Here is an 11,847-nt window from a genome sequence, read left to right as displayed (position 1 = left end):
GAGATTATCGGACTTGGATTAATGGGTATCGTTTCCTGAAAAGCAATACAATTTCAGAAAACAGATGGTCAGATATGAAAATAGGGTGGAGTGATCCTATACCGTTGACAACAAAAGTGGTTCCAAATTAATCGAGAGAGACCGAAATCTTAAGTATGTGTACAATTGAGTAAATTCAGGAGAAAAAAAATCAGGGTTAGGCGAAGACGATCAAAACAGTAACAGTTTCGGTGGAGGGGAAAAGGTAATGTGGGAGGAGAAAGTTGGCAAAAAGACAAAGTACTGAAATAACTCAGCAGGTCAGGGAGCATCTCTGGAGAACATGGATAGGTGGCATTTCGGATCGAGCCGCTTCTTCCGAATGATTGTAGTTAGCGGGGGTGTGGTGGGTGGGGGCGAAAGCTGGAAGGAGGAGAGGCAGGACAAAGGTAGTTTGGGTTGATTTGGGAGCAGAGCGAGCGTTGGAGCGAACACCGAGAGCTGCTGCCAGATGCAGCCCCGGACACCCAACTTTCTTGCATTGTTCCGCTGTGCCTGGGCTGGGAGTAGAGGCGAGAGGCGGGGTCGGGGGGAGAGGACCTGCCCATTCACCCCCTCCCTTCCCGCCTACGTGGAGACAGACGGATCGGGGCGGGGATTTGGTGAAGTCGCTGTGCGATTTGCTGGTGGTGCTGGCGGCTGGCGCCTTTGGGAAAGTTTGAGCGAGTTGGAGTGAAGTTTGGTCCCGGAGTTGGGTGGGATCGCCAGCTAAAGCAGGGACGCAGGGAGCGAGTGTAGCTCGGAGAAAGACACTCGGCTGAGGGGCACCCCTTGCCACTGACTTTACGCGTCGATATAACTCTGGACAGAATATTTTTTTTAGAATAGTATTTTTGACGGAGAGTGTTTTTTCTCTCTCTCTCTCTCTCTGCGGAGAAAGTTACCAGATCTGCGGGTTCGGCGACGTTAAATGAAGGCTGCTTTGTCTTTGCTGTCAAAACCCAGACACGGAATGTGCCGCGAGTGTGAATAAGGGCAAAGGCTGCGGGGGATCGACAGGAGTTTGCCAATTGTGTTTTTTGTTTTGTTTTGTGTCTGTGCAAGAGAGTCGCCAGCGCCAACGCCACAACAAAGCCGGGCGGGCAGGACAGGCAGGAGGGCAGAGGTCGAGGGTGTGTGTGCACGATGGAGAAGTGGAGTGCTGGATGCCCGAGTGTTTGGCTACTGGCTGCGCTGCTAAGCTGGACGTGCCGAGAGGCTGCGGGCATTGCGGTGCGGTACGAGGTGTACGAGGAGCAGCCGGTCGGCACGGTGGTCGGCAGACTTTCTGAAACTTTAGCCGACCAGCTGAACCCTTCGTCCAAGCGGTTCCGCGTGATGCAGAGGGACAACTCGTCGCTGCTGTCGGTGAGGGAGGAGGACGGGCTGGTCAGCATCGCCGAGCGGCTGGACAGGGAGCAGTTGTGCAAGCCCACCGCCCCCTGCACCATCAGCTTCGATGTCATCACCCTGCCCACCGAACATCTGCAGCTGCTTCAGGTCGAGGTGCTGGTGCTCGACATCAACGACAACTCTCCTCGCTTCCCCCGCCCCGTCATCCCGGTGGAGATCTTCGAGAGCGCCTCTGTGGGAGCCCGCTTCCCCCTGGACAGCGCCGTCGACCCCGACGTGGGGAACAACTCGCTCCACACTTACTCGCTCACCCCAAACGAGCACTTCGCGCTGGAGGTCCGCACCAGGACGGACGGTGCCAAGTACGCCGACCTCATGGTGATCCGTGAACTGGACAGGGAGAGGCAGGCGAGCTACGAACTGCTCCTCACCGCCTCCGACCGAGGCGTGCCCCCCAAATCTGGATCCTCCCTCGTTAAGATCAACATCGCCGACTCCAACGACAACAGCCCGGTCTTTGAGCAGTCCACCTACACCATCGAACTGCCCGAGAATTCGCCCCCGGGCTCGCTGCTCGTCGACCTGAACGCGACTGATCCGGACGAAGGGAGTAATGGGAAAGTAATCTATTCCTTCAGCAGCCACGTGGCCCCCCAGGTTATGGAGACCTTCTACATTGACGCCGACACCGGCCACCTGGTCCTCCTTAAGTCAGTAGACTACGAGGTCAGCCAGAGCTACGAGATCGACGGCCAAGCACAAGACCTGGGACCCAACTCCATCCCGGCCCATTGCAAGATCGTCATCAAAGTGGTGGATGTGAACGACAACCCCCCGGAGATTACCATCACCCTGATGCCCTTGGGTAACGATGTGGCTTCTGTGCCAGAGGGAGCACCCGAGGAGACCTTAATCGCCGTGGTCCGGGTCGAGGATAAAGACTCGGGGGTCAACGGGCAGGCGGGGTGCAGATTGCAAGGACACCGGCACTTCAAACTTCAACAGACCAATGAGAAAAACTACGTGATCCAGACCAACGAGACTCTGGATAGAGAGAAAATCGCCCAGTACAAGCTGAAAATCATCGCAGAAGACAAGGGCACTCCAAGTTTAACCAGCATCCAATATGTGACCGTCCAGATAACCGATGTGAATGACAACGCTCCTCAATTCGAAAAGAGTAAATACGAATTGTTGCTTGATGAAAACAACTTGCCAGGTGCTTTCATCACCTTAATGACAGCCACCGATGTGGACTTTGCCAAGAATGGTCAGGTCACCTATACAATTCTGGAGTCCTACATTTCTGGAAGCTCCATCACTACCTACCTCACTATTGAGCCGTCCACTGGGGCAATTTATGCCCTTAGGACCTTTGACCGTGAAGAGATCAACACAATTTCATTGGTAGTCCAGGCCAGGGATGGAGGCACCCCTCAACTCAGCAACAACACCACCGTCGTTTTGACTATTCTTGATCAAAATGATAATGCACCGACTATTTTAAAGCCTGCTCTGCGCAATGGAACAGCAGAGATTCTAATTCCTAGTGATGTTAGGCCCAATTATATGGTGACCACCATTGCAGCAATTGATTATGACTTTGGCATCAATGCAGAATTTAGCTGTACACTCCTTGATGGTAATCAAAATGGAAATTTCATTTTGGATCCAAGAACCTGTGACATTTACACAAATGATACTTTTGTTTTTGCTCAAGGGAAAAGCTGGGACCTTACTGTGGCTGTGCAAGATAAAGGAACTCCACGACTCAGTGCAGTGGCTGCCTTGAAAATCGTGTTGACCGAACCAAGAAAAGAAATTTACCATGATGAAAAAAGTAGTTTAGATGACTCCATGATCATCATTATATCATTGGGTGTAATCTGTGCTGTTTTGCTCCTCATCATGGCTATGTTTGCCACAAGATGCAATCGGGAGAAAAAGGACACCAGATCGTACAACTGTCGAGTGGCAGAATCCACCTATCAGCATCATCCTAAAAGACCATCAAGGCAGATTCACAAAGGAGACATAACTCTGGTGCACACTGCTACAGGCACTCTCCCCATCAGATCCCAACATAGGGCTTCTCCTTCCTCCTCGCCGACCCTTTCAGGAATGGAACGGGGTCAGATGTGCAGCAGACAAACTAATCATAGCCGGCAATCTCTCAACAGTTTGGTGACCTTATCCTCCAACCATTTGCCTGAGAATTTTTCGCTGGAGCTCACACACACTTCCCCACCAGTTGAGGTGAGAATCTTGAATGTTGTGCTTCATGCACAGGCAAAATTAGTTGTGATTCCAAACATTTCAATCAAGGGTTAGGATTCCCTTATGGTTCCTTGTTGTATTGAAGTCAGGTCTTTGAGATACTTTCCCACCAGCATCAACCATGCTGCAAGCTGTAACATCTTGGAGTTGAGCTTTTGGGTCCACTTAGTTCTGTGGAAAAAAGTTGCTTTAGTTACATCCAAAAACTGAAAAAATATCAGCCCTCGGAGGTTAAGTTGAATGATTCAGGCTGGTGAAATCCCTTCCCAATCCTTGGTTTGTGTCATATTAGCTCATCTCTGAGGTGTAAGTATTTGTATTGTAAGCGAAAGGATCAGCTTTGATAACAATACTGACCCCTGTTGGAAGGGTGCATGTATAGGCATCTGGTAAGGAGTCATGGGGAATATTTTTAATGACCATAAGGTCAACGAGCCCATCAATATTGAAGGTTATGTGATGAAGAACAGTAACGTTATATGTCTGAATGTGACAGACAAGGTCATTATTCTTCCATATAAAATCCAGAGTAGGATATCATCATGAAATAAGCAGTGATCCTTGCCTGCCGAGATGTCCCTTGTCACATGGTATGTTTCATCAATAAATTAATATGATCATTAATTTGAAAACAACTCAATTGATTAATTAGGACCGGAAACACAATGATATTTAGTCAACCTCATTATACCATCTGGATTTCCTGTCTTCCCATTTAAAATTTTCCCAAGAGTTTGAAATTGTTCTGCAGCAAATTTGCTTTAAATCCTTCACAGTTTTTTTTTGCTAGTATCAATAGCGTGGTTGCTTTAAATGGGTAGCAACTTCTCTGATGTAATGCGCACAGCTTTGCAATGCAGTTGCTAAGTAATTAACAGAATGAATTTCAACTAATTGAATGCCAATAAATAACAACAAAATTCATCATCCACAATTATTTTACTTATTTGATTCTTAAGTTCAAAGACTCCTGTTACTCACATTATTGCTGATAATATTCTCTTCCATTAACAATATAATGAAGCCATCTCTGCCCATAAAATTATTGTATACAACTTTCAATAAATTGCAGAAACCGTGCATATGGAATTGAACAAATACTTTTGTACTAATTGTTCAAACACCACTTTGCCGAATCTCACATTTTAGTTCAGACCTCTTGAGTTTACAATTACATTAAGATTACAGCACTTAATGCCCATATTTAAGTGCAGAGGAGCAACCAAGAAGTTACAATGACTGCATAACACAATTTGATCAAAAATAAACGTAATGGGAGGTAGGTACTCCTACAATTTAAAAACAGATGGGGAGAATTCCTGATGATGGTGAGAAACTGGAAGAAACAACGAAACATGTCCAAGCAATGAATGATACATTTTTAGTAAAACATAGTATTAAAATTTCATGAGTTAGCATAAAGCAGTGTAATTTATTACATTAACTTTAATTTGCTTGACCATAATGATCAAATGAACAGCTTCTATAAAAATAGATCAATAGATAATTAAAATATTTTCCGTAAATAAGTATATAGCGTCTAATTATCTTTTGTTCTGTTGAATTGATAACTAAATTCAAACTATTTCCTCAGTACAGTTGTATTGTGTTCCTGACATTTGGTGCTGTCATTCTAAATAGAATGCAGTGCCTTGCAATCCAACATTGTATTTTTTTACAGCAAAGTCAGTCACAGATTATAGATTAACCATTGTGATCTCAGCACCTAATATAGTGGATGAGAAGGGCAAATAATGAAATTATAAAGAATAAGTGTCCACTTGTTCACTATCACATACAGAAATCCCATGAAAACACTTGCAACTGCAGTGCAAACGGTTTATGCTGTTTATCTGGGAATTCCACAAACTTATTCAAATTATAACAATTGGGTGGAACAACCCTTGAAGGAGATCATCACCTGCAATGTGAATGACAAATTACATGAATTGTTAACGTGGAATGTGATTTTATTTGTTAAAAATAAATGGAAAGTTAATTTGTGTTGTTCATTTTGTTGTTTAGCAAGTTTCCCAACTTTTGAGCATGCTGCATCAAGGTCAATATCAGCCAAGACCAAATTTCCGTGGAAACAAATATTCTAGAAGCTACAGGTAAACAAAATATCTATTTGGTTTCTGTCTTTGAAGTGCTCAAGTTCTTGTTTATAATAGAAATGGTTCTAATGGTTTATACTTTGTGCATTGCAGATATGCTCTTCAAGATATGGACAAATTCAGTCTGAAAGACAGTGGTAGAGGTGACAGTGAAGCTGGCGACAGTGATTATGATTTGGGAAGGGATTCTCCCATTGACAGACTTCTGGGTGAAGGCTTCAGTGATCTTTTTGTGACTGACAACCATCGATTTCATCCAGGTATTGTGTCTAATAATCTACTATATTTTATCCCCGCCATCTTGAAACATTAGATGTACGTTGATGTTTTGTTTCAGTACTCAAATGTTGAATTTTGTATGGTTTATGACAATATTCAGGAACAAAATGTTATTTAAATTATATAAACCTGCTGTTAAAATCAAATAATTTCCAGTCGGAAATAGATTTATTATTCATTAATTAGTCTGTCTTCTCTCAACTATAATTACAACGTAAAAGAGAATAATTTAGCATCTTGCAATGGTGAAAATTGTTTCATCATAATTTTCATCATTGAATTTGAAGAAACTGGATTGAAATTTGGAAAGCTCAAATTTGGCAAAAGATCCTTACAGTATTTAATATTTCATATTTAATATTTCATACAGCGCGGAAACAGGCCTTTTCGGCCTACCAAGTCCGCGCCGCCCAGCGATCCCCGCACATTAACACTATCCGACACACACTAGGGACAATTTTTACATTTACCCAGTCAATTAACCTACATACCTGTACGTCTTTGGAGTAAGCAAGGTTGCTTAAAGGACTTCCATGACCACTCTTCAACATGAAGCTATGCTTGTTTGCATCATGGATTGGAAAGTTCTAATGCATTATTTTGAATGGTACAAGCTTCAAATTAAAGCGGCTTCCCCTTGTGGACTTCAGGTCAATCATTTCTGCTTTAGTAACCAGGCTGACATTATGATATATTTATACTACTCTTCCTATCTTTCATTTTGTTTAGTATCACTATAACAAATCCGAACTACCTTAATTAGACAAGGACAATGTTCTCATCTGGAAATAAGCAAAAAATGTAAATTGAATATCAATAACCAATTTAAGTGCAAAGTCTCAAGTTCCTGCCATAGCTTAAGTAGAAAGTCTGTGTAAATAGAACACTCCCATTTGGGTCATATCTTCAGCATTTATGTAAAGCCTCATCTCTGACTCATGCTTGACATGACCTTAACATCCAAAGCGTATTAGCTGAAATAAAAACAATCTAATAATTACATTAAATTAAGTCACAAAAAACCACGATTGGTATAATGCCTTGCATTATTTTTCTTCTTAGATTTTATGACCTCAGCGAGATTGTCAGACATTGTAATTTATAGGCTTTGTACATTTTATTCCGTTACTAATCTGAAATACCATCAAGTTTATCATTTCTCCCCATGGATTGTTGTTCCTGGTCCTGAGAAAACTTGGCAATTGACGTTTAGATTTTCTAAGTGATAGTGGTAGAGTTGTGGGAAGATAATATAAACATTTTTCAGTCAGATGCCAGCAATTTATGTAACATACAATGTTTTGTTTTGCAGCAATGAAGCTGTGCACAGATGAATGCAAAGTACTGGGGCACTCTGATCAATGCTGGATGCCTCCCTTATCTACAGGGGTTTCTGCTGATTACAGAAGCAACATGTTTATTCCTGGTGAGGATCCACAGCAGCCAAAGGAAGATGACTGTGACTCTTCAGATTCCAATGAGAAGAAAAAAAGCTTTTTGACCTTTGGCAAAGACTCCCAGAATGAAGAGGCAGAGGACCTGGGAACCTCCTCTCTCCTATCTGAAATGAACAGTGTTTTCCAACGATTACTGCCTCCACAGATGGACATGTACACAGAATGCAATGAAGTTGGCAGTGGAAGTTCTTTGGAAAATAAAAAAGGTCACTTGGCATTAAAGCCACTTCCCTACCCACAAGGAGTAGCAGCTTGGGCAGCATGCACTCATTTCCAGAATCCAGTGAACAGTGTTGGTCTTGCTCCTATAAATCATATAAACCCCCAACCTCTTTCTAAGTGGTTGCCTGCCATGGAGGAAATCCCAGAGAATTACGAAGAAGATGAATTTGATAATGTTCTCAGCCAGCTTGCTCCTTGTAAGCGCGAGAGTAAACATGAACTCATTGATGCCAGTGAACTTGTGGCAGAAATTAACAAACTTTTACAAGATGTTCGTCAAAGCTAAAAATGGTTGTGTATTTGGTGTTTCACTTCTTTTCTTTGGAAACTGGAAGTGTCATTGTCAGCCATTTGCATCTATTGAGTAAATGTGTCTATGACTTTGAATACAGTTATATTTTCACATTAAGTATACCAATTTAAGTGTAATTATGTTCGTATTTTAAAAATACATTTTGTATTCTATTTATATATTTTTCAAATAAAACTTATTTTTGTATTCTATTTCCTACTTTCGATTATAAAACGTGATTTTAAAAGGATCACCTTGGTGTAATAAAATATTTTAAAGTGATCATTAATTGATACCAAAAAAAAGGTGTATTTCAAACAAATGAATATTCTTCAGACCGCCCTTTCACAAACATAGAGCATAATAGTGTGTAGAAAGGCCACTGCATATGGAGTCATTAGAAAATTGTAATATTACTACACTAAACACAGTTATCATTGTTCATTTATCCTGTTTGTGATGACCCAAGGCACTTGCCTTAATGTTTTATGTGCCTATCTGGAGAAACATATCACCCCTGCTGCCTTCACTAAAAAATTGCAATTTATTGAAGCTGATATAGGTGATCCCACTTTTGTACTAGTTGAACTTTGAGATAATTTTATCTGAACTTTATCTCAGTCACTCAGAAAAATAAAGGAGCGCTCTGCACTTTCATTCAATTTATTGACAGGATACACTATTACAACTTGTATAAATCTTCAGACAAAATTGATCCAGTTGATCGCTTAACATATGGAGTTTGCATCCATTTATGATATTGACATATCAAAGACCCACTGTTTCCTTCAATTAATATTCCTTTATATGGTTAGCAAAGATAATTTCCTCTTGGTTTTATTACTATGCATGAATTCCATTCAGAACTAAACTATGCGGAGCATTCAGTTTCAACCACATTCCAAGAAAGCAATTGAAATGGTCAACAATGAGCATAATTTATCAGAAATTTATAATCTGGTCATCAGATGACAATGTGTGACTTAATTTGTCTTATTTTGAGTTTGAATAAATGCTTTATTGAGATTTCTATCGACTTGACACAACCCAGAAATTATGTACCTTACTGGCCCCTAGTTTAGCTGATTTTGGTAAAAGCTCTCTCCCTTTAAGCACTTAGACTGCATTCTCCATATGATCATCTCCCTCAAAGAAAACACTTGATTCCCTTCATACTTGCAAAATCCCTTCCTATTTTCACTCTCTTCTGCAAAGTTTTTTGAACATGTATCACCTCATTCAAGCTCATCCAATGTGACCTTATTTGATTCCCTCCATCTATTTTACTGTTCATACAATGTAGCAAAATGACTGATCAAAATCATGATTTGGACAAATGCAATCTATTTCTTCTCGTCATTCTTGGCCTTTTTTTTCCCGATTTGATATTGTTGATCAAATTATATTCCAAAACTTCTTCATGTCTTCTTACTTAGGTATATCCACCATCATTTGGTTTTATTCTTACCTGTATTATAGCCAGGGAATCATGGGCAAGAGGTCTTCCTGTAGGTGTATTACTTCTCGAGATTTCTTCCTGAGATCTTTTGCTCTCTTCCATACTGTATATACCCCTCAACATTAATATACAAGAAACAGAGCAACAGGTTCAATATGTACGTTAAATGTAAATACCCAACTTTTCCTTTGTTGGTCTTCCAATTTTTGAATTGCAAGCAAAACACAAAGTGCTGGAGGAACTCAGTTCAGGGAATGGACAGACTTGTGTTTTGGGTCAGGGCCCTTCAGGCTTTGAATTGTTAGGGTGTTTGATATTCATGGCTGAATGAGCAGAATTTCCCCCCAACCAAATAAACATTAGATTGAAATGTTTGGCCTCCCAATCACTAAATCTGCTTCCTAGCTAGCACACCTCTTTGTGTTACTGCAGCTGGCATCTACTGATCCAGATTGATTGGAGATATAATTGTCCTTAAATTTTGGGTCACGCATCCATGCTGTCACAAACATGGCTTATTTCCAACTCTGTAACATTCCACAAGTTTAGCCCCATCTCAGATAATTTGTTGCCAAAACAATAATTCCTTAGTTTAAATCAAATCTAGGGTATTCCCATTCGTGTCTGGTCTACTCCATAATAATGAAGTTAACCTAAACTGTGTTGCTTGACCTAATTGCAGTCTTGTTGATCTATTATACCCATGCTGGCCAACCTACATTGGCAATACCTTGGTTTTAAAATATTCATCCTTGTTTTCTATTCTCTTATCACTCTATATCTCTAAAGTATCTTATAGCTATAGAACTAAGATATCACTGCTCATCTTCGTCCTTGAATTTAATCCATCCACCATTAACAATCATGCCGTCAGTTGGTGAAATTTCCTCTATAAATCTTTCCACCTCTCCTTTAACATATTCTTCAAGATTTTGCATTTAGATCCAGTCTTTTGACCTAATATGTCCTAACATGTTATTTATTGTGAAGCACCAATTTGCATTTTGTTTCTTTATACGTGCTGTCCAATTGTAAATTATTATTGTTATGCGAGTTCCTTAAATATAAGAAAATATCAAGTGTAATAATCAACATTTCTACGTTGAGCCAAATATATAACTGAAAAAAATAAAAGATTGGTGAAGAGATGGGTTTTGAGAAGAGAAACAACAAGATTAATGTCCAGAGGTTATAAGAGTGAATTCACATACTTTGGTGTGTTGACACAATTATGGAACTCAAGGTTGAGGCAAATAAATTATGGGTTTCCATTTGAGACCAAAGTCAAGGAAATATTATTCTCCGATAGTTCAATACCAGAATGTTGGTTGAGGTAATAGATGTTTAGAAAAGGTGAAGTCATGAAGGCATTTAAACATAAGGATGACATTTTTACATTGAAAGCCTGACAGGCAACATGGGACAGACATGCAGAGAGGATGGTGAGAAGCCAAATAGAAGACAATTGAAATACTGTAGTTCTTGTGCTGGTGGAGACTGCTCAATATGATGGTTGAAACAAATGTGCTGGACAGGGTATATAATCACAGGCTCATCATGAGTTCAAATACCTTATTGCAAACGGATTCTGTCATAGCAGGAGATGGAAACCAATAATGAAGGAATAGAGGATATCAAGCAGACAATGCTCATGGTATATGTCATCTCAATGTATAAACAGAATCAATTGCAGTCTATCCAGGATTATTCACTGACAATACAGAAGTGGTGGATGGTTTCTGAGGTTCATTAGAGTTCTGCTTAGGTATTATCTGTGCACAGTTGGAACTTGTCCTGTCTGTCCTGTCCATACTATTGGGGAGAATTTACCCTCAGAGAACTCACATAGCTTGTGCAAGTGGGAAGGGAAACCATCGCAAAGGACACAATAGGTTCACTTGGGTAAGTTAGGATGGGACCAAGTGAGGAAAATCAGACTGAACTGGTATAATAGAGGAAAAAGATTGTTGGGTACAAGTGCAGTGCACTCTTCCAGAAAGACGAGGATGAAATGTGCATCGTGGCTACAATTCATTTTTGGACTGGGATAATCTTTGAAAAACTGAGGCCCTCTGGTTAATTTATAGATAGTGTGTGATTATTAAGTACTTAGCAAGAAAGGAATATCAATATTGCACCATCTAATTAATACATTCAGCAATGTTGTCAATTTAAAGCAGTTGTTGTAACTCTTGCAGCTTTATTCAATATCTGTCAATGAAAGGTGTAATGTGATGTCCTGCTATGATTGAAACTTAGTTCCAAATTATTCAATTTAAATGGATGTTCTCTCTGTAAAGTCTAATTAGAGTGGTAGTGGATGTATTATGATTGCCAGCACTAGTAATCAGCAATGTTATCATTAAACTTTAG

General features: G+C 40.6%; 1 protein-coding gene across 1 annotated transcript; it reads left to right on the top strand.

Annotated features, from left to right (window-relative positions):
- The first annotated feature begins 765 nt into the window (after positions 1-765).
- pcdh18a (protocadherin 18a) lies at positions 766-8,227 on the top strand. The gene is made up of 4 exons (XM_078404614.1): positions 766-3,627; positions 5,674-5,762; positions 5,859-6,025; positions 7,357-8,227. The coding sequence occupies exons 1-4, from the start codon at positions 1,165-1,167 to the stop codon at positions 8,007-8,009; spliced, it is 3,372 nt and encodes a 1,123-aa protein (XP_078260740.1). The 5' UTR covers positions 766-1,164; the 3' UTR covers positions 8,010-8,227.
- The last annotated feature ends 3,620 nt before the right edge of the window (positions 8,228-11,847 follow it).

This window comes from Rhinoraja longicauda, chromosome 1 (genome assembly GCF_053455715.1).
Source record: "Rhinoraja longicauda isolate Sanriku21f chromosome 1, sRhiLon1.1, whole genome shotgun sequence".
Classification (NCBI taxonomy): Eukaryota; Metazoa; Chordata; class Chondrichthyes; order Rajiformes; family Arhynchobatidae; genus Rhinoraja; species Rhinoraja longicauda.
The sequence above is the reverse complement of the archived record's forward strand: the minus strand, read 5'-3'. Positions and strand labels throughout refer to the sequence as shown.